This window comes from Bacidia gigantensis (assembly GCF_019456465.1).
Source record: "Bacidia gigantensis strain McMullin 20006 chromosome Unknown contig_278, whole genome shotgun sequence".
Taxonomy (NCBI): domain Eukaryota; kingdom Fungi; phylum Ascomycota; class Lecanoromycetes; order Lecanorales; family Ramalinaceae; genus Bacidia; species Bacidia gigantensis.
The window spans coordinates 721,251-748,293 of record NW_025408606.1 but is presented as its reverse complement, the minus strand read 5'-3'; the positions used below and the strand labels follow the sequence as shown (position 1 = coordinate 748,293).

General features: G+C 49.4%; 9 protein-coding genes across 9 annotated transcripts; 6 read left to right on the top strand and 3 right to left on the bottom strand.

The window, feature by feature from the left end:
* Window positions 1–421: 421 nt before the first annotated feature.
* KY384_007670 (uncharacterized protein) lies at window positions 422–1,732 on the top strand (the record flags this gene model as incomplete). The annotated part of the gene is made up of 2 exons (XM_044816161.1): window positions 422–1,431; window positions 1,483–1,732. 2 exons carry the CDS (start codon window positions 422–424, stop codon window positions 1,730–1,732), a joined length of 1,260 nt encoding a protein of 419 aa, XP_044666801.1.
* An 8,498-nt stretch (window positions 1,733–10,230) lies between these two features.
* KY384_007669 (uncharacterized protein) lies at window positions 10,231–12,516 on the bottom strand (the record flags this gene model as incomplete). The annotated part of the gene is made up of 4 exons (XM_044816160.1): window positions 10,231–10,819; window positions 10,872–11,952; window positions 12,111–12,148; window positions 12,206–12,516. The coding sequence occupies 4 exons, from the start codon at window positions 12,514–12,516 to the stop codon at window positions 10,231–10,233; spliced, it is 2,019 nt and encodes a 672-aa protein (XP_044666800.1).
* Window positions 12,517–12,883: 367 nt separating this feature from the next.
* On the bottom strand, window positions 12,884–13,698 carry VMA16 (H(+)-transporting V0 sector ATPase subunit c''; the record flags this gene model as incomplete). Its single annotated transcript, XM_044816159.1, has 5 exons — window positions 12,884–12,992; window positions 13,051–13,359; window positions 13,415–13,506; window positions 13,557–13,591; window positions 13,641–13,698. 5 exons carry the CDS (start codon window positions 13,696–13,698, stop codon window positions 12,884–12,886), a joined length of 603 nt encoding a protein of 200 aa, XP_044666799.1.
* Window positions 13,699–13,889: 191 nt separating this feature from the next.
* Window positions 13,890–14,344, top strand: TOA2 (Transcription initiation factor IIA small chain (TFIIA 13.5 kDa subunit); the record flags this gene model as incomplete). Its single annotated transcript, XM_044816158.1, has 3 exons — window positions 13,890–13,933; window positions 13,991–14,141; window positions 14,195–14,344. The coding sequence occupies 3 exons, from the start codon at window positions 13,890–13,892 to the stop codon at window positions 14,342–14,344; spliced, it is 345 nt and encodes a 114-aa protein (XP_044666798.1).
* A 309-nt stretch (window positions 14,345–14,653) lies between these two features.
* Window positions 14,654–15,825, bottom strand: KY384_007666 (uncharacterized protein; the record flags this gene model as incomplete). Its single annotated transcript, XM_044816157.1, has 2 exons — window positions 14,654–14,801; window positions 14,852–15,825. 2 exons carry the CDS (start codon window positions 15,823–15,825, stop codon window positions 14,654–14,656), a joined length of 1,122 nt encoding a protein of 373 aa, XP_044666797.1.
* A 1,473-nt stretch (window positions 15,826–17,298) lies between these two features.
* On the top strand, window positions 17,299–18,457 carry KY384_007665 (uncharacterized protein; the record flags this gene model as incomplete). Its single annotated transcript, XM_044816156.1, has 2 exons — window positions 17,299–17,664; window positions 17,939–18,457. The coding sequence occupies 2 exons, from the start codon at window positions 17,299–17,301 to the stop codon at window positions 18,455–18,457; spliced, it is 885 nt and encodes a 294-aa protein (XP_044666796.1).
* A 1,077-nt stretch (window positions 18,458–19,534) lies between these two features.
* Window positions 19,535–21,544, top strand: KY384_007664 (uncharacterized protein; the record flags this gene model as incomplete). The annotated part of the gene is made up of 3 exons (XM_044816155.1): window positions 19,535–20,188; window positions 20,239–20,532; window positions 20,582–21,544. The coding sequence occupies 3 exons, from the start codon at window positions 19,535–19,537 to the stop codon at window positions 21,542–21,544; spliced, it is 1,911 nt and encodes a 636-aa protein (XP_044666795.1).
* Window positions 21,545–21,939: 395 nt separating this feature from the next.
* Window positions 21,940–24,719, top strand: KY384_007663 (uncharacterized protein; the record flags this gene model as incomplete). The annotated part of the gene is made up of 7 exons (XM_044816154.1): window positions 21,940–22,101; window positions 22,163–22,204; window positions 22,259–22,364; window positions 22,416–22,949; window positions 23,001–23,073; window positions 23,121–23,189; window positions 23,636–24,719. 7 exons carry the CDS (start codon window positions 21,940–21,942, stop codon window positions 24,717–24,719), a joined length of 2,070 nt encoding a protein of 689 aa, XP_044666794.1.
* A 144-nt stretch (window positions 24,720–24,863) lies between these two features.
* On the top strand, window positions 24,864–26,665 carry KY384_007662 (uncharacterized protein; the record flags this gene model as incomplete). Its single annotated transcript, XM_044816153.1, has 4 exons — window positions 24,864–24,946; window positions 25,183–25,347; window positions 25,400–25,958; window positions 26,009–26,665. The coding sequence occupies 4 exons, from the start codon at window positions 24,864–24,866 to the stop codon at window positions 26,663–26,665; spliced, it is 1,464 nt and encodes a 487-aa protein (XP_044666793.1).
* Window positions 26,666–27,043: the final 378 nt, after the last annotated feature.

Sequence of the window (27,043 nt, the reverse complement as noted above, 5' to 3'; positions counted from 1 at the left end):
AGATAAAGCATGGCAGTGCCACACTGATTCACCACTCATCATATCTACCCTTCGAATCACCTCTTCTTTGCACATTCTTCCTCCTCCTTCTGTCCCTGCATTAACTTGCATCTACTGCCCCGTCTGCAAGTCATATTGCTCATTGCTTGCTTGCTCACTGCTCCCTCAGTCGGACAGGCATACTCTGTTCAACGCCGGTCATATATCTACCCCACTGGCACCCACCGACCACCTACTCTCATCATCATCATTCACCATCACTCAAGTCAACTCTCGCACCCTGTTGTCGGTATCCTTCAATAAGGATCCATCCCGCGTCGGTGCACTAAAAGGCACTATCGCGCCGGCAACTTTATATTGATCTTCCCCGCCTGATCCACCGTGAGCTCCCGCTGCGACCATGAATCTTACACCGCAGTCGATGCGTTCGCCAGTGTCGCCTTTTGACGACCCGGCGAAGCACTCGTTCGAATCTCGGAGAAACTGTGCTTACCCTACGCCGCACCCTGAGCCTTCGTCTATGGCAGAGTCTGCGCGCGGCTTAGGTATATACGACTGCTCAATGCCACATCAGCAGAGCTCTGTTCAAGCACTTCCACCCTCTCCCCAGCAATCTGAAAGCTGGTCACACTCATCAATGGTCGAACAAGATCCTTATCTCCAGACAACGCAACCTCCCAACATCTTGACCGCCGCTTATGATCCTTTCTCTGAGTATCCTAGCAACAGCCACATGATCTCGGCAGCCTCAGAGGAAGCACCAGGCCTAGTCTACTGCCCAACTCCACCAAGCACGAACATGCCTTCGCATCGTTCTTCGGTGTCATCGTCCTGTTCACCACCACACCAACATGCCGAGTACTACGGTTCCCGGGTCAAGGCCGAAGAATCAGCCTGGTACCCATCGCCCGACAACGATCAAGTCTTGCAGCGCTCCTTGCCCACACAGAGCTTCTCGCCGTATTCCAATGGCGTCACCGCCATCCACGGCTCCACGGAGGATCTCTATAAGAGTCCCACCGGCGACTGGGCTAAAGTCGCTTCTGCGCCGTACCCTATGGAACTTCATACCGAGAACCTGATGAGCGATGAGATCCGTCCACGCTTCGACAGCGCTCCGGTTCTGCCAAGCGTAAACCGCATCAAGAAGAAGCGCCAAAGGACCACACCCGAAGAAGCCACCCATGAGTGCCGAGTCTGCGGAAAGCTCTTCAAGCGGAGTTACAACTGGAAGTCGCACATGGAAACCCACAACCCAGATCGCAAGTACCCACACCCGTGCACAGCGGACGTGAACGGTCAACGTTGCTCGAAGAAATTTCAAAGGAAAACCGATCTCGACAGGCACTACGACAGCGTACACCTCAAAGCCAAGAATCACTGCTGCAATCTCTGTGGCAACCGCTTTGCCCGAAGAGACACACTTCGAAGGTAAGATTGTCGATCTACATTCTTTCAGGTCATGACTGATCAAACTTTTAGACACACCGAAGACGGTTGCCCCAAAAGATTTGAGGTTGGGCTTCGCGAGTCCGCCCCACCCGTGACACGCTGGCCAGTGCCAAATTACCCACGAGAGCGTACCTACAGTCTCAACGGCAACGGCATGCTGCCACCCATGCCCCATCCAGCATCAGCGCATGCCCCTCAACCATCATTTTTCCATCGCCAGCCCGACTTCGTCAGCAGTCCACTGCAGACGACTACAACCCACTCAATCTTTGCGCAATGAACATACACACCTCATTGCGTCATCCGCAATCTCTTATCGCATTAAGGTCGCCTGTTCTAACCCATTTTCGGAATACCCTGTATATATACACACACACAGCCATCGGTCACCGGATGCGAGAGAATTTTCCTGAAACGCAATTCTATTTGCGTTTGGGCCAGCCCAGCTTGGTGCTAGTGAGAGGGGAAGAAAACGCGGGGCGAAAGCCTCTTCTTCATCCCGCCCGCTGCAGCGCCTGGTCTGAGCTTCTACCCACGGACCAGATGAAATTTCGCGACTTTTTTTGAATTTTACATACTCGCAAAAATCACGGCGTTGCAATGTTTCGCGTCATTGGACGGGGAGTTCGGTATCATTTGCTTTTTTGGGTGGCTATGTTTTGGTGGTGGAATACGATGATCATGGATGGGACATGGTAATGAGACTATGGCAGATGGGAGGGAAACGATTTCAACGGTTGGAAATGACTGCACGACAGCATTTGGCCGGTCGCATTGCACGCACACACATGAATAAGGGCTTTGGGGGAAATTACCACTGTATGAGTATGTATATTGAATGTATACCAATCAATTGATGTCTATCTATCCATATTGCTACCTATCATTTCACCAGTATGCATGCCTTTGGGAAGTCTGCCTGGCTCGCCCATGATTATGCTATCCCTATCTCTCTCCTCTTGATAAGCATCTTTGCCTCCTCTCCTACCTGAGCTGGAAGGCTGAGTGGAGTGGGGAAATGCAACGCTGTAATTTCATGTCAGGGACTCGTGCCGGCAGTTCTCAGGTCCCCACGAAGGCGCAGGGCACGAGCTATGCCCCTTGGAGCGAAATACATGGTGATTTTATCTGATTTACTTGTACCTTTCTGGACGTGGTCGAAACATTGAAACACGATGAAGGGTGGTAGAGATATCGGGACGCCTCCTCATACCTCTTTAGGGCGTTAGGCACTCTCCGTCGATAGGATTCGATCGTCTGACTACGCATTCAATATTCAAATGCTCCTGTGACCTCACGATCCAGGCTGCTGCAAGCGCTCTACCATTTTCCCTGTTTGGGATAATGTCTGGGTGATTTGAAATGTCCAACAAGGCTAAAATCACTTTCATTGTTGGGCTTATGCATCATGTGCACAGTTCATAACAATCTATCATCGATCTCAACGGCTTTGCATGCCATATTCCCCGATTCTACGCAGCTCGCAATTGCTGTGAAACATACCCTGCGTCCCTAGGTATACGCGGCAGTCCTCCAGCCTGCAGGTAGCTTCCCCCGGGAGACCCTTTGTAGGAAGGACACATCATCACCTTAAAGAGTCTTTCCCCACAGCACGCCTGACACTGTTCTCTCGAATCATAGCTCGGATGGCCATTTCGTGGGAGGAGAAAGGTAGGGGCATCGGACCGACAGCCGAGTGTCAGATACAAGTGGAGCCATAGATTTTCAAGCGCTTGTATTCTGGGATCGTTGGTAGGATGGATGGTGGGGAATAGGATTCTCGAAGGATTCTCTTAAGCATTGCAGCTGGACTGGAAGGATTCGACGAACGTGGCGAAGCTGACGTTTCGCTTTGCATTGACCTGTAGAGTTCGCAGCGGGGTTTCTAGGCCCTTGCGTGTGCGTGCATGCGAATGCACTCGAGTGGATTGCTTTGGCCTGGGCTTGGTTGTTTCCACGTGCAGATAATTCCGCTTTTTGTCTTCCCCCCGCCGCTGCTCACACGCACACTAAGGGTACGCACCTACAGCTAGCTAGCAGATGGATCGTACATGCAGATGCAGATGTCTAGGCATTAAGGCATGTCTTTGATGTCATGCCGAAATGCTAAGTTATGCCCGCTTGTGGGTGTGCCTGAGGCTGAGTCGATGCAGGTACGCAGCGTGTTTCAGAGGCTCACTGCCTCTCGAGGCTCTCGAGGGCTTGATCTCAATCACCCGAATGGGAGGCCTGACTACTGGTGGTACCTCTGTCAGACGAGAAAGCGCTGGGAATAAAGCGAGGGGAGAAATGGTGTTTGCTGAGTGAGAAAGAAGAGGACGGTCAGGTAAGCAGGTCGCTAGGCAAGAGCAGTCTCCACAATAAGCATGATCTTCCTCCGACGACTCAGTCTTGTGCCTGGTGTGCGTGGAGGGCAGGGATGGCTCCGGGGAAAGAGAGCGAGGCACATGGCTTGCATGCATGCATGTAACCCTATTAGCAAGAGAGGGTACAGTCCTTTCGGTACCTGGGCGAGGGCATGGGAATAACAATGGGAAACCAAGACTTTCGGATGCAGAGGAGACAGTTGTAATCATCCGTCCGGATCTGGCGGTAGGCAGATAGTGCGAGATTCAGGGCAGGTATCGATCGCCTCTAAGGATATGCGAAACACCGACGGGTACACGGCTCTCATGAGTAGTACGTACCTTAGACACTCAGCCTCGCTCGGTGGGCATTACGCATTACAGCCGGTACCGTCCTGATTCGGCAGTGTCATCTGGGCGTCATGGAGGTGTATCGACCTGTATGTTTGGACGGTATTGTTTCGTTCCTGACTAAAGACGCAAGGCGTGTCGTGCTGCGGATGATCCGAGGGCCGCCATTGGGAGGATGCTGGAAGGATTTCGCAAAGTGAAACGTGAAACATCGCAGCAGATGAAAATGAGTGGAAGACGATCCTACGAAGGTCAGCACTAAGCCAGAAGGAAGCCGAGCCAGCGTGCCAGCGTATGAGCCTTCCAATGAACTGTGCGTGTTCTAGAAAGGGTGCCGTCAGGATTGTGCATGAGCGAGAAACGCAAGTGAGATCTATAAAAATCCCTTTTGTTTTATTTTGGCGTGGCTGTGTCAGCGCTACTGCCAGCCTACCACGGCGGCATCCTTCGTGGGGGAGGAAATAGAGCGACTAAGATATTGCGACAAATGAGCCTAAAGCAGCCAAGCACCAGGTGCCGCTGGAACCAACCGCAACATCGCGCAGGTACCCAGGCGGACAAGGCGCTTAGAAACATGGCACAGACAATTTGGCATTATTCGGCCAAGGGACGCCTTGTAGGGGCATAGGCTTTTACGGCAGTGTGGATAGATAGGGAAAGAGTGAATTGAACACCATTGAGAGACAAGAGACACCCGGAAACGGAGTCTACTCCGCGCTTGGCTTCAGGGCAGACACTAAGGTACTTTGTCATCTTACTCTCGCCTGCCTAATGACTTGATTTTCAGCAAAGAGAGAGAGAGAGAGAGAAGATCGCAGAGATTTCCCTAAACCAGTCATGCAGGAGAGCCCCGAAGATAGAGATCGGTCGTTTACGCGAGACTCTTTGTCAGACTCGATCGCGTCACTCTCCGCCGTATATCGTCCATACAGACCCTCAGTCAGACGAGTACGAGCATATTCTTCAGCGCAGAGGGCCGGCAACCGAGCTGCGAGAGCGTTGCTGGAGCTGAACATTTCCCCCGCAGCGACAGCTAGAGCTCCTGCGTTAGCTTTTCGTGCCTGCATGAATGGACATGAGCTGCCTGCGCATTTGTAGATCGATATGAAATCTTCAGGAGGTTGTTCAACGAAGCGCAGAATCATGACTCGGCCACCACACAGACATCATATGGAAGTTGGAATCCTTCGCACCTTCGGATGCTCCACATGTAAAGACGCGGTGGATGTGAAGCTGGCGGACGTATGGAATTGCGCAGCGTTTCCGACTTCAATGCTCATCGCCGATCCACAGCTGACTCTCCTCCTGTCCTCGTAGCTTCAGTGACTTGGAGATTGCGCAAGGCATATAGGTTAGCTATCGTGACTCATTGCAGAGTAATCAAGATTGCGAAACATATCGTCGTACGGACATTGTCCAGCGTGCCAAGCGTCTTCGTCTAACGGCCTCCAGTCAACAAAGGAAATGCGCTGCAGATCACAAAGTACTTCACGTGTTCATTCTGTCATACATACCCATTCTCGATAGCCTCCAGGCAAACAGAACAATTAGTCACTCGCCTGGCTGGACGCCGTCTCTCGATTGCTTGTACTGCGTTGGCCTGGGCTTGCTCGCTGTTGGATTCCAGCTTAGGTCCAGTCCATTGACGCTAGGTGACAGATGAGGCGCTACACAGTCTCCTTCTTACTTCCAATACTACTGTTGTGGTCTGTAAGGTTATTCATACGCAGTACCTAGCCACGGCTTTGGTGACTCGATAGCAAGGCATAGAGAATTAGGGGAAACAGGAGTGAAAGGGAGGACCGGGGACAAGAATTAGACCCGGTTCATAAATATAATGCAAGGGATTAGTGCCAGAGCCAAGGCTAATTCAATACCGTACCAGATCCATAGCGGTCTTTCTTCCTTCTTAGCGCGCCAAAAGTCTCTGGGAGCTACCATCTGCTTGCTGACGGCGATCTAAATTCTGAATGCCTGGGACGTGTTTCAGCAACAGGTACTTGGGTACAAAGTCGGGCATGAGGGTTCTTGCACATCCCATACCGCTGCCGAGTGCTGCCGACTCTGGCTGATGCTCTGGTGCCCGCACCCGTCATGGCTCCCACAGTCCTCCCTTTGGTCTGTGCGATCCGCTACCCAGATCACTCTCCCTCGTCTCTTGAAAGAAGTCTGGTCAAAAGAATGGTGCTCATCATCAAGCACGACAGGCATTTTCTCCCGTTGAGAATCGGACTCAGACTCGATGTGGCTAGTAATGTACCATTCGTGAGGCTGCCCAACTCTGAAAAGGTAAATATAATCGTCGGACCCTCCTACGCTTATCGTCCAGAGCATGTGATTCTCCTCCCCAACAACTTGATCTGCTAACTAAGACCGAAGAACTATGCTTGAGACTAAAGCGTCGAGGCTCTGCGATGATAAGTGACTATCGCGGAGCTTGTTCAGGACGTGATGAACTTGTCTCGGCCAAAACCAACAACGCAACGCCACCGCTTCGTGCGATTATTGGTGGATGACTTGCTACTTCCCGAACCTTGCTACCCTGATACAGGCGATTCTTGTCCTATCGATAATTGTACGACACTTCGCGTGCGCAGAGAGCAGGAGCGCATCCTCCAAGATCGATGATTACCAGAACCTGTTGACACTGATAATCACAATCCATCTCAAATTGCACGATATCGAATGAGACGCAGCTATCTTGCATCCTCCAAAGCCAGAACTATCGTTATTACCGATTCCATTATTCGCAGTCAGTCTATCATATGCCTTAATAAATGACTCGCCATGGGACAGATTGGATGCAGTCTGCCCCTCACCAACTGTTGAAACATCCCCTCAAGATATGGCTATAATGTCACCGAACACCACCTTTGAGTTCGCCAAGAGGGTCTAGTAAGTGCAGCTAATTTGAACCAGTTGCGGGCTCGGAAATTCCCTACCGTGAGGACCGCACTGACCAGATAAATGCAAAAATGGCCGAGAGCCCAGACCAAGGATGGCAAATAGCTTTGTCGAAGTTACGTTATTGAAGCTGGACTGACGGAGCTCTTGACTTTGCAGAATAGAAGTGAACGCTACCGTGGAGAATTTCAGTAGTGCGGAACTTCAATTGCTCAGTCTTTGTGATGCAGGTTCTAGTGACCCAGCGGTGCGGCTCTCCGCATGCTATTGAGTTCGACAGCTTCTGGCTTCGTGGTAGCTTTTTCATCTCCGCATAATCATGAAGTCTATCACACCAGGGTAGAGGAGCCGAGCCAAATCATCGCACAGACCTAGGGGAGACTGCAGTACCCTTTACTGACCGCTTCAGGTATATCGAGATCGTTTGTTCCTGCTACGCCCTCGACAGCTTCCCGGGATCGTCGTAGGCTCTCCACTAAGGTGCGATCTTTGGAACATCTCGCAAGCTATTTACAAAGCAATACGAACATGGTTTTGCGCAGCGACTGAGCACCCCAACCATGGAATAAAGGACTGAGTAATACCAACATCGGAAACGTGATCAACTCTCACGTCACCGACAAGAGCCGAACCCACCATCTCCTATGGTTACAATTCTCTGGCCAATCCAAGTGCTGATCTAGACCATCATTGCAAGGTATTAAGTCAGTGTGTTTCAGGCCATGATACCTTTGAGTCGGGCCTATATCGCCGTTAGGGTCTGGTGGAGTTGCCAGGCCTTACCTGTTGCAGCCACCAAGAGTGTTGGATGTGTGTGCAGCGACTGCGCTTGCTGAGCCATGAGCTCCTCCGAAGACCTATGCCTGCCTTCCTACCCGTTGCCACCGTCGCTACGGTCCGCTCCCTGTGCTCAGTTCACCAGCTGCACTCCTGATTCATCTAATCATCGAGATTTCAAGCTGATTACAGAGGTACACGGTAAAATTTCCACAAAGGCTCGTGACCACTCCAAGCCAGCCATCGTTTGCGACTAGAAGCATCATGTTCTATCGTCTCAAGGGTTCAGATGGTTCGTACATGGGGAATTGAATGCTCAGTTGCAATACTCGTGAGTCCTTTTTTAATGTATCGGGTAATTTGAATCACGCTCAATCATCACGTTCTGTGCATGTTCCTATGTGTGTATTGTCCTATAGCCCTACAGTCTCAACGATGACTCCTATTTCTATTGCAATTGCCACCAAGATGCCTTACAGCACTTTTCAGATCCTTTCAGTGCAAACGATTTCAACACGCGCTTCGAAATCGTTATATCCGGTGGTATTCACCAATACAGGCACAGGGTAAGAAACGATACAGACCCCAAATTCACCTCCATCGCACACATGCCCATACGAGCTGGGTGTTGCGAACGAGGCAAGTTTGTGCGAAGAGCCGATCAGACGATACCTTAGGGATTGCCCTCTTCAAAGCAGACACTTTTGCGAAAGTTAAATCGCACAGGAACATTACCAAGCGCAAAGATGGAGAGGAAGATAGCTGCAGTTGACTTCAGTTCGGGTCGGTAGACAGCCGTGGAAAGGTTCCTGCATAATGCACCCACCAGTACAGAGCGCACCGAGCCAGCAATTTGAACGGATGTGGGGGCGGAACCAACCGGCAGAGAGTGGAGCACCACCTGACATCGTCCCTGGACAACAACGGAAGCTGCCTCTTTGCGAGAGCAATAAGAAGCAGCTCACGCTACTGCGAACTCTCGAAGACGAGGCTCGAGATAGGGAGACCGAGACAGCGACGATAAGGAAGCTTCGGCATTATCGTCATCGCCATCGCCATCGCGTGAAGGAGGGGCGGTCTCAAGAATTACCAATTGGGGTAATTTTGCGAGTTCTCATGACTCTCTCCACGCCAAGTCCGACGGTGTACATCCTCTACAGAAGCTTGAGCTTGTGCAAGTAGTGCAAGTGGCAAAGCCCACACAGCAGCGCCGTAGTGCTGTGACCCTGCATAAGTATGCAATAATGTTATACTCTTGCTGGCCAACTTCAATGGCCTAAGTCTGAAACTCAGCGCGACGAGCGTCTTCCCCCAAAGCAGTGCGCATTACTGCGTATCAACAGGTCTGACATGGTGTGAACGCTATTCTTCAGGGTGGGCAATCATCCTTGTCGTTATTGCGCAATTGACATGGGAGTCACCTATCGATAGGCCGGGAGCAAGGACATGGAAAGGGCCGAGCAGAGATTGCTCCCGACGGGCGTTCGGGGGATTGATGTCGTATCGTTCATTATTGCGCAATTGGCCTATGACCTGCATACGGTAAGCCAGGCGGCCATTTACCCTGGTCCAAGCTTCTCGACCAAAGGAGGAGGGTGAAGAAGGATCCTCCTGCAGCCAACGGAGTCGGTGTTTCAGAAGCTGATGGGATGAAGAGAAGGTGGTCGTAGTGACGGTGGTGGGGGGCCGCGATTCAGGCAAGTCTGAGCTAACGGAGGTATAGTAAGTCGGCTAGTGGGCTTAAGGCAGGTCTGGTCGCAACGTTATACCAATCAGGGTAAGAATTGGGGACCTGGCTTCAGACTGGGTTTTTTCCCCTCTTGGATAGCTTTGGTCTGGGGATGCGCGGCGTGGGACTATGGTCACCGCTGTCATGATGCTATCTATCTGTTGCTCTGCTTAGGATGGTGGTGCGATAATGGTCTCTGTGTCGAGACCGACCGGATGCCCGCCATACACCCCCTAGTCTTGATAAGGTCTGCATTGGGTTTGCGTCGTCGCTTTCCATCGCGCGACGAATACTGCGGTAACATTCGAAAATCGTGAAAGAAATGAAACGAGAGATTGGTATGGAGCTAGCGAACACGTGTAGGAGATAGTCGTGCAGGTATGGCTGCACGCTGCAGAATCGCGCGGGATGAGGTTTGCGATGAGTGATGCGAATGACAACTCTGAAGATCCTGATTATGTCGTCAATGACAAGAAGTAGCGCGTCGAATTGAAACGGCAGTGAGAGTGCGCCAAAAGGTGCCAGAGCGGAGGCATGCTGGAAAGGCGATCGAGAATGTGCGACCTTGGCCTTCACGTCGCGTGCTCTTGCAATTTCTTTTCTGAAAATCCTGAGTCATCTCATGGCAGAAAGCTGAGGGCGCGTTGAGACACGAAAGATGGCTCAGAATCATTAAAGTCCCTGCAGACTACCCATGAGCAGGGCATCGATCGTCTCGCCACGTGCAATCATGCCGTCCTTCGCAGGCAGACAAAGAAGCCCTTGAGCTCCTTTTAGACTACTCACCTTACTGCTCCTTTGGCCTCCTGTTGTAGAAGCCCAGACTCTCCCGTCATCTCCGGCCTTGAGGCCAACGCGATGATACTCGGCCCTATCCTTGTCGCACCTGACGTCTTCCCTCAGCACCACTTTCATGCGAGGTAATCCCCAAGGCGCGGGTTTCCCACTCATCTTCTGCAGCGTGGGGAGCACAAACAGATTGGCTGTAACGAGCGCGCTGGCAGGATTGCCAGGGAGACTGAAGATGAGTCTATCTCTTGCCGAGTTGCGGTCACCCGAAAGCGGTTTATGAGCGACCGTCGCAAATGTTGTCGGTTTACCGGGCTTCATTGCGACACGTCCAAAGTGGATTGTGCCTCCTATTGCACGCTCGATGGTAGGTTTTAGTAGGTCCAGCTCGCCCATTGAAACGCCTCCGGAAGTTATGATAACATCGATGCTTCGGAGGGCTGAACGGAGATGTTCCTCCAGAGACCCAGACCTGATTTTATGTTAGCATAGAGCTGAAGATTCATGGCATGCTGAATCAATACCTGTCTTTTGCTATACCTAAGTCCACTGCTGTGTAGCCCCATCCACGTACTGCAGCCATCAGAGTGAGCCGATTGCTGTCTCGCACTTCGCCGAGGCGCAGAGGTTCTTCGCGGTCGTGGGAAACGATCTCATCGCCTGTGCTGAGCACACCAACAATTGGCTTACGGTAGGCAGAAACCCGTGAAACGCCCACAGAAGCCAGTAGTCCCAGTTCACCGCCCACAGAAGTGATTTCCTCTCCTCGTCTCAAGACAACGTCTCCTTTGTTAACGTCACTGCCCACTTCTCGCAGATTTTCATTCGGCTTGACAGCTCCGGTCAAGATCTCAACCATCGTCTCGTCTTTTCCGTCAGCGGTCGTACTTTTCACTAGCGTATCCTCGACCATGATCACTGCATTGGCTCCAGGAGGCAATGGTGCACCAGTCGTAATGCGCGCGACTTCTCCTCGCTGCAACTCTGGTATCTCACCAGCTGCTGCATGAGACACAGACGCCACCGAGAATACACCAGGCGTTGAAGGAGCATCAGCAGAGACAATGACGGCATAGCCATCGACGATACTTGCACGAAAGGCAGGCACGGCTTCGCCTGCAGTCACATCTTCTGCAAGTGTATGGCCTACGAGATCTGTGTTGACGGCTACAACTGAAGCTTCAGGCGGCGGGGTATTCTTATATATGAGGTTCAGGGCAGAATTGACAGAGTGGATCGGATATGGTGACTTTCTGTGACGATTACTTGGCCCTGCCTGAGGGTCGTTGGACACGGGGCGATCTTCAGGGCGCGTATGAGCTTTTGGTATCACATGGCCACCGTGACTGTGGACGTGGTCATGTTGATGGTGGTGATGAGCATGCTGGCTCGGCTGCTTGTTTGTAACGCCAGCATCTCGTTCCAGCTTCCTAATTCCGCCAGCATGAAGCGCTCGAGAGTCACCTCCTGCTGCTTGCTGGCACGCATGAGGGAGAAGCTTTAGGATCGCAAGCAAATTCTCTTTGGCACCTTTCGGCGAGCCTGGCAAGGTGACAATAAGGGTTTTGTTTCGTACTCCGGCCACAGGTCTGGACATCATGGCAACTGCCGAGAGCGGTCAGATCTTATGTGTCTGAGTGTCTTCTACTAAAGCAAAACTCTCAAGCGCGGGCTGGATTTTTCTTTAATTACGGGAGTATCTAAGAGGAAATTTGGGTGCCATAGACCATAGATTCTGCTTTTCACACACAGCTGTGACTTACAAGATGTAACTTCAAGAGATGCAGCCAACATTCCATGTCTGACCCAGTCAAGATATTGTTCGAGTCAAGATCTCACAGACTCTCTATCGACTTACACAAGCCCAGGGGCATGTCTGTGCAGCAAAGGATGTACAGCTTCAGGCGTATTGTCTTTCACTGCAAAGCCAGTGCCCCCTGTCGTAATCAATAAATTGACAGCGTCATCGCCATCGCTTAAGCGACAGATCTCGCGCTGAACAGCAATGACGTCGTCTGGAACTATCGTTCTGTCAGAAATACTCCATTGATCTCCACCCTCCTTGGAAAATGCGTCTGTAAGTATTTGTGCAGATTTATCCGTTGAAGGATCTTGAAAAGCAGTATCAGAAATGATCAAGATTGCGGCCTTGAGCGCTAATTTCTCCATGTTCTCAATAAATCGATACCCTCAGGATTTTCGCACATACATCAGACACTTCAAAGGTTCGAGTGGAGAGAGAGAGTCGTAGGAGAGTCTGTCACGGGCGGCCTCTACGGAGTCTATGTGCTAGCGGTGTGAACGCCAAGCATCAAAAAGTCAAGCTCGGCGAGTTGCATTCACAGTTCCCATCCAACAGACAAAAATCCAAATGTGCAATTTTCTGGAAGGGATCTCGTTGTTCGATGCGTCGATAATTTCTCTGAGGCATTAGTGATAGGAAAACATATGCCGATAACGCCACTGCTATGCCTGAGTCTATTCAATTCTACGCGTTACATGACCTGGATTGTAGCTGAAATCATTTCATTGTTTTTCATGATGCACTAAAGTCCACTGCCTTCTGTGATATAAGCAGCCCGATTATCAAGCCAAAAAGCCCAAGCACGGAACTGAAGATCTCCACCACAAGTACCTTGACGAATCTGCTAGTCATTAGCCAGCGTGCAACTAGAAGCGTCTCTTCCAAAGGCAGTATCTTACAAGCTAGGATCCGCAGCATCTGCAAGGGCGGCACTGCTGCCATTGATACCGACTGACACGCCACAGATCAAGTTGCACATGCCCACAGTCAAGCCACCCCAGAAAAGCGCGTAGCCGGTGTACTGATTCGACCCGGAGTAAATGTCATCTCCTTCTACCAGGTTCAACTTTGCAGAGAAAACGATGGCCATGATGACGCCGTAGATAGCAACTACTTCACAGAAGATGATCGATATGAGATTTTTTGTTCTAATGCGCGGGGCCTTGACACCACCACCCAAGATGGAAGACCCTGTGATAAATATGCCCCTGTAGAGCATGGTCAGAACCTGGCAACTGTAGCTGATACTCGATTTTGGTATACCATGCTGCGCCAACGACCGACAATCCGATGCAAAGACTAATGCCTAGATCCGCCCAAGCGTACGGCGAGACAGTCTCGAGGAATAGCCCAACCTGTTATGCGATCAGAAAGCTGAAGAATGCATAGGCAAGGCAGATCTTACGTTGAAAGCTTCGCCATCCCCTGTAAATAGGAGATCTAGTTGCCTATCAGCATAAAGTATGATTCCACGGCCTTTGAGACGTACAGAGTCCGATGACTACGAGGGCTGCGGTAGTAGAGCCAGCGACATAGTAGCTGCTCATCTTGCACCTCTTCTTCACGCGGTCGATGCTGTAGGCGATAGAATCCAGTGAACCATACGTTATCCAAATGCGCTAAGGGATCATGAAGTCTTGGCACGCTAATGAGTCAGCTTAGCATATCAGAGTGCTGACTCCCACCTGCATTTCTTTCTTCAATCATTTACAGGTGGTACCTCACGTTCCCCGTCAAAATGAATAACAACGCCTCATATTATGAGCTTTACCGGGGTAGCAGGTAGACACTACCACTACAGCCGCAGGCGCAGTATGACTAATCACACCGCATGCGTAGTATCGGGATGTCCCTCATCGATACTCTCGATGAACTCGTTCACTCAGGTCGGCTCGAGCCTCAGACTGCCATGAAAGTCATTTCTACCTTTGATAAATCCATCACAGAAGTTCTAGCAGATCGTGTCAAGACGAGACTGAATTTCAAGGTAGTAGTCAAATGCCTCATGTTGGAGCAGCTTTGGCTGATCATGAGGGTCTGAAGGGACATCTTGATACCTATCGCTTCTGCGACGATGTGTGGACATTCTTGGTCAGCGATGTGAACTTCAAAATGGAGAACCAGCTCAACGTCTCGGCGGATAAGATCAAGATCGTTAGCTGCAATGCTAAGAAGCCTGGTGATCCACAATAAGAGATTGCAACACGACCTTTATTACGATCTCCCTAAGACAACTTCGTTCATACAATGGTCTAGAGAGGCACTTTGGCGATTTACGGCGGACACTTGGCGCCTGGGTGGACATTCATGAGCATGAGAAAAAGCACAGGCGCAAAGAAAAATTGAACTGAAGATACCCATATCGCATTTTAAATTAAAGGCATACAATAAATTAATGATCATACACTCATTCATGTTTGAAAAGCCCCAGTCTCTCATGCCCCCTTTTAGAGTTCATCTTCGTTATACCTTTACATGATGATCATTATTTCTCTCACAATTTTAGATAAAGTCACCACTGCCGAAACCACTGAAAGGATTCGGAGGACCACCTTGAGATCCTCCACCGCCACCCTGAAAGCGTCCTCCACCAAGATTTGGTGGTTCATCGCCAGGATGAACCGGATCGTACCTTGCTCCTGGGGGCGCCCTAAATACATGTTATTGCTTAGTCGTCAAAATCTGACTATGCTGACGTACCTTGGATCCAGGCCACCTCCACCCCTTCCGCCTACAAAGAGCGGATCATCAAATGTCGGATGCATGCCACCCCCACCTCGAAATGGGTCATGAGGCCCTAGACCTTGCGGGTACAAATCTCTTTCTCCAATATTCAAAGGCCGTCGCTCTCCACCGATACCGCCTCTTCCTGGCGGCCTAGTCATATCGTACTCATCATCAAAGCCGGGTGGAGGGAAGTCGCCGGCAGGGAATGGCCGCCGAGGCTCGGCCGCAAGAGGGTCGTTGAAGGGCTGTGGTCGAGCGGGAGCAGGGAGGCGGTCATCCCGAAGAGGATCGTAAGCCGGTGGATCACCTCGTGGATTGTCAGGCCCAGGAATTCTGGGATCTCCTGGTTCTCGAGCCTGTGTGCTTGCGGCATGGGCTGAGTCTTCGTATCCCTCCTTCTGCAACCCAGGTGCCAGCTTCTGGATGATCTGCAACTTGAGAAGAGATCCTGCGTCTGTCATGCGTCCTGCAGAAATGAAAAGTTGTCGTAACGATTGTGCGTTTTCGTTCTCGCCGCCTTCGGAGGCTACAGTGTAAGGAAATGAAGATTCCGAGACGAAGTCTTTTATTGGTATATCCAAGGTGTGCACCTTCTCATCACCGATCCCAAGGCCATTGATGACTGCTTTCGACCCAAGGCGACTGATTCGGATAAGATATTCGAGGGAAGATTGACTATGGCTGTAGCGGAAAGCGTAGTTCGAAGGCGATGAATTCCATTCCTGAGGTAGAGACTGTGTACTAGTCGTATCTGAAGCTGCAGGAATCTTGTGATCTTCTCCTAGACCAATCAATCTGAAACCGACTGCCATCATGGAGGCGTGAGTAAGAAGTGCAATAGCATCGCAGGGAGTTTTTAATTGTGGTGTGGGGCTGCTGGGAAGACTTTCGATCATGTAGCCTGACAGCGCCAGAGCACTGAAGACATTCCCTTGGTTGACAGACATCTTGGAGCAGGTGTCGTTGGTGGGTAGAGTTGCCATCTACATTATACTCAACCATCTATTTAATGGACGAGGGATGACGCAAGGAGCTGCCTGTCTGTCGCGTTTGACGCGAGAAGCGACCCTCATTTCTTCTCTTTCCTACGGCTTGATTTCGGGCGCGCTCGATGGGAATATCAGGAGGCTTCGACGTACCGTGAAAGTCTGGATGACCTCATCCTGTGTTGCACAAAAAAGAGTGAATGAAGCGTAACCATGTGTTTGTGTTTTGTTTCGTACAAAAAGTGTCATGCTGATTCACTCTCTGCCCGATCGGATTCACAATCACCATGGTTCCTAGAACACCCTCTCTCCTCTCAGCTGTCTGTTCTTCCTTTCATCTTCTTTACTGTGCACTGCACTTCAATCGAACAATTGATTGCTTTCCTTTGCCATGATACTGTCCTATCGCAGCAGGATCCTGGTGTGATCTGTTGGAGGTGGAATGGAAGAAGGGCGGATCCAGGAGTGAAGCGTTCCACTTTGCAATCAAGGAGTCACTGCATGACTTGTCGCAATTTTTGCACGCTGACCAATAGTCTTTATACAAAATGCCAGGCCATACATACGAAACGCAAGTGAAATGTTCCAATTCACACGTCTCTGCAAGTTCGTCACTAGAAGGGGGCAGAGGTGTCCTCATTCACAGACAAACCAACTGTCCGGGACCGTTGCGGCAATGGAGCTTCAGTTTGGACATTGTACTGTTGATCGCCGAAGAGGTGAGGCTTTCCTGCGGCGTGATAACTCCAAAGCATGTCTCATGCCAATGGGTAGATTTACCAACTAGGAAATGCGGAAACCCTCGTGTCGCTATTGAGAGTGAGCAAAATCTTCCACAGCGCGGCAAGCGTCTTCCTGTACAGAGACATCACTCTGGACTTCGCGCCTGCGAAGGCTCTCTTCACCGCCCGCCTTCTGCGAATCTTACATACTCACCACGATGGTTTTTCTTCAATCAGAAGATTCGTGCATACGCTTTCCGTCTCGAAGCCAGCAACTGCTGGAGGTTTCTCGCGCCGGCGCCTTGACGGACGGCTTCTCGACCACGCAATCGTCGAGTTGATACCGAAGCTACCCAGTCTCAAAAGCTTCAGGTCCGTCCTTCAATGTTGGAGTCCTTTTGTGGCTCGTGAATTGTTCAACTAATGCTTACGTAGCTGGTATGTACCACAGCCCATCCCTCCGAAGCTCCTCGCCCAACTAGAGTCCCATCCGAATGCCCAGATCTTGAGACGCAATGCGCTTGTCGCGCTTTGGGGCTTGCCCGAGGAGACGATATCTCTCCAACACTTTGCAGGAACACAGCTGGCTGAGCTTGTTCTGGAGTATCGTCCACATAATTCACCAATTATCCTCAATCGTATCGAGGATTCTATTCGATGCCACAAAGAATTTATAGCATCGCAAACCAAGCTAGACTCTCTTTCTATCAACATGGTTACTCTGGCTCCTCACGACAACAGAGACCCATTCCACACGAAATCAATGAAGAAGCTGCCGCCAGTAAGCAAACTTGAATTAAAGTCGTACGAATTCGAAGCTTCTAGATGGGGTCTTCACATGAACGTAGAGACTTGTGTGCTCCAAAGCCTGACGCTGGAAAGTTGCAAGCATATTGACTTCCTATTTGAACGTCTGATCTCACAAGGCACAAGCCTTACAGAGCTTCGTATACGTCACCCAATCTGGAAAAGCGAGATTGAAGACATGCAGATGCAACAAAATTCCCTGCAAGACTTCCTTTGCTCACAATCTTCACTCGAGATATTTGAACTCGACTCTATCGGTTCTGCATTTTCGGTAATTATCATTCCGCTTGCATCTCATAAGTTGACGAATCTCAAAGAGTTCTCACTTCACAATTTGGGGTGCCGGCGTCGACATACTCGGCATTTAGACCAGATCATTGGCTCAGGTACAGGGTTTATGTCCCTGGCTCAAAGCCTTCTGTTAGCAATTAGGCTTTACTGTCCGAATCTTGGGACCTTACATTTCGACTTGGATTTGAACAGTCATAATTGGGTTGGTGAATACGTGAAACAGTAGAGGATAATAGACTGACATCATCAAATAGTCAGAAATGCTACAGCTTGTGTCGCAAATGCAACATCTTCGTGAGATTCTCATCACAACTCAAGTTGATTATATGAGCGTGGATACAAACTTTGATTCTGGCATCCTCCTCAAGGTTGCAAGCGCGGTCTGGACGGATCGTTTGGAATCACTTGTTGTTACAAAGCGTTTCATGGCCTCTTACAGCTCCACCACAATTGATGTAAATAGATGGATGATTCGTAAGGATGGAGAAGGTTATCGAGTCTTGAACGAAACATTTAGGGCGAGCGAACATCAACTGAATCTATGGTGCCGGAGCCTCCAGCGCACCTTGCCGTCAGAGTTTGAGAAATACCAAGTCAGGCGGGAGTATCATGACAAGATTAAATGCGAGATTGAAAAAGAAGGGAAAAGTGCTTTAGACAGGCTAGCTCAACAGCTTTCTAATCCTAGGTGTCAGCGCAGACAATCTATCCGGAAAGGAAGAAGAGCCGTAATGATCAAGTGCGATGTCTCGACGTCCGTTGAGAATAAATAGGGAATTTATGACGACGAAAACGATGATGATGATGATGATGATGACAATGATGAGATATATTGAGAAGAGATGAGCGGAAAAGATTCACGACACAAATAACAAATATGCCTCGTCATTTGCTTTAGATTTATCAGAGAAATAAAACAAAAATAATTGCAGACTTCCAGAACCAAAGCACTGGAACTAAAGTCAGGAGCAAGTTCTTCTGTAATATTTTCTGAGCCTTACTTGCTCATTGACTTCGTGCATGCTTCCGATGCCTTGGACGAATTTTTTTGTTCTTATCTTACTTTGGGGATTATCGTACTCTTACTCAGAACGTCCTTAATACCTACTCATGTACACGAACATTCTCAATTCTCGAACGGAGTGTCTTCGCCGCCTCAACGCCCATCCTCTCCTGCTGTACCTTAATATCCTTCGAAGATTCATCACGCGCTGCTTGGTGGACGCTCAACAAGAACATTATTACTCACCTCAGACGTACCGTAGGGGAGTACTCGGTGCGGTAAAGTTTCCAAAAAAGGATAAGAATGATCTGAGTCGGTTTGCGTTGAGAAATTAAATTTTCTCGCAAAATGCTTTTCATTTTCGCTCACACCGAAGAAAACCCCATTTAAGAAGTCATGTGGGCTTGGAGCTGGGGTAGAGAAGCTGATGAAATAACATCAGATCAACAAAGACATCATCCTTCTGCCGTCAGATTTTCATAGCTCGACCTGTAGCTAGAGAAAATGATTGCATCCAACATAATATGGGTAGAAGCGGTACTTAACGCCTGCCTGCCAAGCATTCAGGTACAAAGGAATGTACCAGCCGGACAATTTTACCGACTGGCTCTATCGAGTCGTCATCCCCGCTCAACTCCTCAATAGCTCCCATGATCAGTATAACCTCTCGATCTTGCATTTCAACATTAGTCATGCAGTGGAACAAATTGGTCTTTTGCATCAGAAATGTGTTGCTTTTGTCAGCAGATTGCATCATGTATAGTCATATTTTGAGGATGACTTGTAAATAGCTGCTGATCGGCATGATCGAAGTCTTCTTCACGCAGTACGCATTCATCCTCACATCATGGTTACCAACACAATTGAGGTTTATGACATTGTCGTCGTCGGGGCCGGACCCGTCGGTCTACTCCTTGCGACATGCCTAGCACGCTTCGGCTTTCGCACCAAGGTCGTTGACAAGCGCCACACACCAACCTTGACTGGACGAGCTGATGGCATCCAGCCAAGGTCTCTTGATATCCTTCGCAATTTGGGCCTCAAGCGTGCGATCATGGCTCATGAGCCGGCCAAGGTCTATGAAGTGGCTTTCTGGGATCCAATGCGTGAGGGAGAGGGAATCCATCGAACTAGTATTTCGAGAGCCTGCCCACCTTTCGTCGAGGCTCGATATCCTTTTGCCACGTGCCTTCACCAAGGATTGATAGAGGGAGTGTTCATAGCTGATCTAAGAAAGAATGGGGTAGAAGTTGAGAGACCTTTGGCTATTGTAAACTTTAGTAATGACAGAAATGACGAACCTCATCCTGTTGAAGTGATCTTGGAGCACACTGAAAGTGGTGAGCAGCAAACAGTCAAAACCAAGTATTTATTTAGCGGAGAAGGCGCAAAAAGCTTCATACGAGAGAGACTTGGCATACAGATCCACCACAAAGACCGCGTCATGAATGTTTGGGGAGTGATGGATGGTGTGGTGGAGACAGATTTCCCAGATATCAAGGTAGAATTGCCGCCCCAAATAGCCTTTGCCAACACTGAAACGCTGAATAGATGAAATGCACGATACATAGCCAGCAAGGCTCAATTATGATCATACCGCGAGAAAACAACTTAGTCAGACTATACATCCAGCTTGCTACATCATCAGACGAAGACTTCGACCCTCATAGACAGGCCACAGTGGTAGAGGTCCAAAATGCAGCCAAGCAAATACTAAAGCCTTATCATATTGAATGGGAAAGGATAGAGTGGTACTCAACATATCCTATCGATCAAGGGATTGCCGAAAGGTATACGCTTGATAATCGTGTGTTCATGGGCGGAGACTGTTGTCATACACACAGCGTAAGTCGGTTGGATTGCACCCCTCCGAAACTAGCTGACACAACTTTAGCCAAAGGCTGGACAAGGCATGAATACAGCGTTCCACGACGCCCTAAATCTGGCTTGGAAGCTGCATCTAGTTGAAAGTGGTTTTGCGAATGAATCGGTTTTAGATACCTACGAGTCAGAGCGCAAAATGATTGCAGAGGAGCTGCTGGATTTTGATGCCAGATATGCAGCCCTTTTCTCCCGACGACTGCCGCCTATTTCGAAAAGGGCCTCAGAGAAGGCTGATATAGCTGATGGACATGAGACCAACGCCTCGGAGGAGTTCTTGAATGCCTTTAAAGAAAGCCAAGAGTTCACCTCGGGTTACGGTATCGCTTATCACGGGAATGTGTTCAATTGGTCTCTGTTGCATCCAGCCCAATCACTTGTGTTCGATCCAAGTGGACACAAGTTGACCGCCGGCCGAGTGATGCCACATACGGACGTGACTCGTGTTGCTGACGCCAATGTTGTAAAGTTGGAGCATGAGATCCCGCTGAATGGCTCCTTCAGGCTCTTTGTCTTTGCCGGCAAGCCAGATTATTCGAAGCAAGCTCTGACTGACTTCGCTTCAAATCTCCAGAAGCAGCAAAGCTTCCTAGCCGTCTATCCGCACCAGGATGCTAGAAGTGTTTCTTACCACGAGCGACACAACCCGCATTCTCCTTTCTTCTCAATCTGCATCATATTTACAGCACCGCGATCTCAAATCGTCATCGAATCGCTACCACCACTGCTCTCGAGATACAGAGAGCATGTATATACAGACGATGTGATGTGTCCCGCAATGCAGGACACTGGACCAAGGGCACATTTCAAAATGGGCTTCTCTGAAGATAGGGGAGGTGTGATCGTTGTGAGACCTGACGGGCACGTTTCCTGCGTAGTCGGCCTTGTAGAAGGATCCGGGACAGTGGACGCACTGAACCAATACTTCAATGCATTCTCAACCAAGCGACTAGGCGGTGTCCAGAGTCGCTTATAGGTGTGATTGATGAAAGCTTTGGGAGACACAAGCAAGACAAGGAAACATTGGATGCACAAATGCGGGAACCTTACGCTAGTAAAACCTTATAACGCTGCGCTAGTACCTCTGGTAGAAAATTAGTTGCTCCCCCTCGTCCACCCCAAATACAAACGACTGCGAAGTCGCCAGAATAAACGTGCACAAGACTTACAGCCAATTAAAAGGACTCGAGAATACATCAGCAGCCTTTTCCATCGCAAATCTCCTCACAGACTCCTCATCTTTATCCGGGACGAAGCTTAAGATTGCACTCCGCGAAATCGCGTTTTAATTCAGAAGACTGAGGTTCTTAATCAAGGGTAGACTATTCTGGTCAGCTTCCAGCGGACAAGAAGAAGCTTTAGCTATCAAATATGGATACCAAAATGGACGTGGATGTGGGCAAAGAGCCTGAGCCTCACCGGCTCTCACCAACAGAGGATCCTGGGTCAATCTCTACCCTCGACGGGTGGATAGAAAGCTTGATGAGCTGTAAACAGTTGAGTGAGAATGATGTCCAGCGACTGTGCGATCGAGTATGCACACCAACGCGCTTGTGCCTGACGTACTGGACATGAGCTAATTGCTCCGCGATAGGCACGTGAGGTCTTGCAGGAGGAGTCGAACGTGCAGCCAGTTGTATGAATTTAGTCACCAAGCCCGGAGAAACGCTATGCTAAATTCTCTTTGCAGAAATGCCCTGTCACTGTTTGCGGGGATATCCATGGCCAATTCCATGATCTGATGGAGCTTTTCAAGATTGGCGGACCCAACCCAGACACAAATTACCTATTCATAAGTCACACTGTTCCTCTTACTGGTTTCTATGTCTAATAAGCTATGTACGCAGGCGACTATGTCGACAGGGGTTACTACTCAGTCGAAACAGTCACCCTCTTAGTCTCCCTCAAGATTCGCTACCCTCAACGTATCACCATCCTCCGAGGCAATCATGAATCCCGACAAATCACCCAGGTCTATGGCTTTTATGACGAATGTCTACGGAAATACGGCAATGCCAATGTCTGGAAATATTTCACCGATCTTTTTGACTACCTGCCTCTGACTGCCTTAATCGACAATCAGATCTTCTGCCTGCATGGAGGCTTATCGCCAAGTATCGATACTTTAGACAACATTCGAGCGCTGGATAGAATTCAAGAAGTGCCACACGAGGGGCCGATGTGCGATCTCTTGTGGAGTGATCCCGACGACAGATGTGGGTGGGGGATAAGCCCAAGAGGAGCCGGCTACACATTCGGTCAAGACATCTCGGAAGCTTTCAACCATAACAATGGACTTACATTGGTCGCAAGAGCACATCAGCTCGTGATGGAAGGATACAATTGGAGTCAGGAACGCAATGTTGTTACCATTTTCTCGGGTAAAGATTTCCTGATCCCTAATGGGAATCGACACCACTGACATAGGCTAGCCCCGAATTACTGCTATAGATGTGGGAATCAAGCTGCCATAATGGAGATAGACGAGCACTTGAAGTATACTTTGTGAGTTCTGTCATGTGATTTATGCATCTCCAGACTGACAAGTCCAGCTTGCAATTTGACCCTTGTCCGAGGGAAGGTGAGCCAATGGTCTCAAGAAGAACACCGGATTATTTCCTGTAGTCTAGAGTACGCCGTAATGATTACTCGAAAGGTAATGAGCATTTCCATATTGCGTTTCTAAACATAATCCCACTGTTCTATGATAGCGTGAGCCAGGGGCAGGGGATTTGGCAGCAAGCTCCCATTCGCAGCCGTGCAGAAATCGCATCAATAGAATATCGCAAACGTGTACTAATCAACACAAGCTTACGATCGTACATGACTAATGCTACAAAATCATTGTTCAATACACGGTAGCTGGGCCAAGCTCTGTTCGCTCATCTGGTTTCATAAAGAGCCATTTTGCACATCCGAGGACCTTCAAGATCCTACCACATAATTAATCATAGGGTTTGGATCCAAGTTGCCACATGTGATAAGCTCATTTGCTTTGCCCATCAGAACACAATTCTACATTGTGATTGTGCAGTCTGCCTCACCTTAGCACAACTCTCCCACTCAGGTATGTCATGGATATACAAGAATTCCTATACAAACTCGGAGAACGGCGGAGGCAGGCGAAATCGAACAGGAACTCGACGGCTGAAGCCATTGACCAAGTGTTGCCTCGTGAAACACATGATTCGAGAGTATTAAACGATTACAATCGTCAACTAGCTGATCCCTACGCTGCTGATGGAGAGGAACATGAGCAAGCCCTTATCAATCAACCATCTCAAGCAAAAGAATTCTGTGACAGAGCGCAAGAGCTATCTCAGCAAACCACTCACTCGCAAGCAATTGAACTATCATTTAAAGGTCCTCCAAATAGGGAGGTATCACCTATTGTCACTTCAGCAGAGCCTGCTTCCTTGGTGCAGCTTGCGTATCAAGGCTTTAACGAGCCGAAGAAGATGCAGACCCAAGGTATTTCGCTGGACGATCCATTGAACGCAGCAGGCGACTGTTCGACCGGCTTAATTCCAGAAGAACGCACTCCAAAACCCCGTGAGACAAAGGAACGAACAAGTAGAAGGCCAACCAAGGCCTCTAAAGGGTCAGTGAACGATACGAGAAGCTTAGGAGTCCGCATCAACCAGAGCGATTACCAACTTTCACTTCAAACGCCCAAGGGGCGAGCAGGACCAGCGGTTTGGCGACCGGGGAGTGGATTTGACGGATACGTCCTGCGTAGCGGTCTTAAGCCCCTGAAGAGACGAAAATACAGGACGATGGACCCTGAGCAGGTACGATATCCTTTACCTCTCGAAAAATTCCCGACGCACAAATACCCCCAACGCGAGCTTTCTAGGTCAGCTGGTCTACCGTCACAACAGGCTTGTGTGGGCGAGATTGTCACGTCTTCTTCTACAGTCACAAATCGCTCGCCGTGCTTGAAAGGGTCTTCTCTTAGCAAAGGAAAGCACATACTGCCGCTAGCCGGTGAGAGTTTCGTCCGGATTTCGAAAGAGTCCAAGGTAGTGATCTACACAGGCAAGGAGATACCGGACTCTCAAGCACCACAGGGCGAAGAACCGAGCTTCAGAGGGTTCTTAGCCCCTGTATTAGCACAGTACATCCGAGGCGTTCCCCAATTTACGATCTGATATTAGAACAGAATTCTTTTGGCCCGAGCCAGAGTCTTACATGACTTCAGGAATTTCGTATTGCTAGCTTCTCAGATATTTCTACTGCGGTTAAGATCGACTGTGCAGTGATTCAATTTCCGTCTCTCCGTGCCCACGGCGGCCATGGCTCAGCTATGTCAAAAGTCCTACAGACATGAGCTTGAGCCCACATTTGAGACAGCACTTCACAAATGTCGAATCAAACTGTCTATCAGATGAAGTACGCTAGCTTGCATCAACTTTTGGCAATGATTTGAGATTAGGTTGCGCTACTAAGGCCCCATCATCATTTGTTGATGGAGTGTTGTCGCGTCTGGTGCATTATTGTTTACTGATTTATTTGAGCCGCCTTCACTCTAACTATCACTTCTTATTCACGTATCTGTCATACGGCTTCTATTCAACAATAAAGCCACTGACTGATGCGTGAGCCCACTCACAGACTTCATTTGCAACGCGTTACGCAGCTAACCCCTGAAAAACTGATTTCTCGGGCACCATCCAGAAAGACTACAAACCGCTTTGATATAGTGAACAGTCTTGATCCAGTCAAATTCAGTCCGCCAGCTGAGGCAAAAGAGACTCAATATTCCGCTATGTATACAGGGTTCGTCATCATATACCTCAACAATAGCATCACAAACGATGACATGGAATAGCCATCTAACTTACAGCAGCGTCACAAAGCTGAATCCTTTTGCTGGAGAAGAGCGCTACGCAAAAGTCGAAGACTTTCTTCACACTGATGCAGAAAAGACGCCAAAGGCAATTCCTCCTCAGGTACCCCCAAAATTGCCTCCCAAGGCATACAAGTCACCTCGAATGATGCACTCGCAATCCGAAGGGAACGTCGTCTTCCGTCATGAGCCACCCAGCTCATCGGCTGGAAGTCAATCAAGTCACATGGTTTCTAGCAGTGAAGAGGACCGTACTCGAATAAGCGAAGATACGGCTTCGTCGTCATCGTTCTCGCGAGGACGTCCTCGGCTGAGAACGCCGTCACCAAACAAGGAGCTCGAACGTATACAGGAGGTTCAGCCACCCCAAAGCCCACCATTTAGCCCTTCGAAGCGGTCTCGGTCACCATTGAAACGATTTTTGGGGGAGAAGGGATGGCTCGGGAAAAGCATGAGTATGAACGAGATGCCTAGTGGAGAGAACCGCAAGAGCCCTTTTAGGAGTCTCGGTAGCAAGATAAAGAAGGGAGTCGGAAATATAGTGAATCAACTGAGCTTTCTGGCCAGGTACGTTTTGCTGACTGTTGACAGACTGACAACGTTTCTAAGTCAATTCCGAGTGGGACGTCGCCTTCACGCTCAAAGTCTCGTGGACCGTCCACTTTCCATGTGTCTTTGAGCCCTCCAATGCAGGCGAAACTATATTCAGAAATTGAGCTTATGATTTGTGCGACCGCAAATCAGTATCTGAATGACCAAGTAACGAAAGATCGGATGTCAATTGAGTCATTGCAGAAGGTGATTTCGTATTGGGAAGCCAAAAACCGACCGCAAGTGATTGAATTCATGTTTAATCAGGGAACTCAGCGAGAGCTCATCCAGGCCAACCTCGAAACCTTCCGCTTCTATGGACCAACTGCCGCTAACGTTGTAGCCATGAACAGCATGATGCGGTCATGGAAGACGCTCGCAAAAGAAATGTCAGTCCGAACATTCTGTACCCCTGACTCGGCAGTGAGAAAGCATTTGCAGGATACTTATAAGATTCTTGAGTTCCTCGGCGCACCTCTCGTGACGTTTCTGGCTTTTCAGGAGATCTCAATCAAAGCAATGAAGATCATCACAGAGGAGCAAAAAAGGAAGGATGGCCTCAAGACGGTGACTTTCGGAGTGGAGAGGCAATGGCAGGTGCCTCGAAGAAGTGCTGAAGAGGTAGAGAGATTGGAAAGAGAGAACCCGTTTGCTTGAATCTGGAGGATTGATTACATGTGGTCGAGAATTCCCTATCTCGGGGTCTTGTTCGCGATGCACTTTAGCAGATCATACGGTGTTGACCAAGGTTGTAATGACGGCGGCGGGGATGACGGGTCTGAAGATCATTGTGCATACCAATAATATCTCCCCCTCAGATTTTTGCTCCTTCCTCAACCTCATGGCAAAGCATCGTTAGACATTACTGAGATGTATTGTATGGGCCATTGACTTGCATCGAACTCCATTATGAATAGGCAGCCCTACGTGCCTACCCGTGACCCATACCTGCTTAGCTCCTTCACTCTCTAACCCCCATGGAAGGAGCAAAGATGTCGCGCCAGACAACGGTCTCCACAACGCTTGACTATCAGA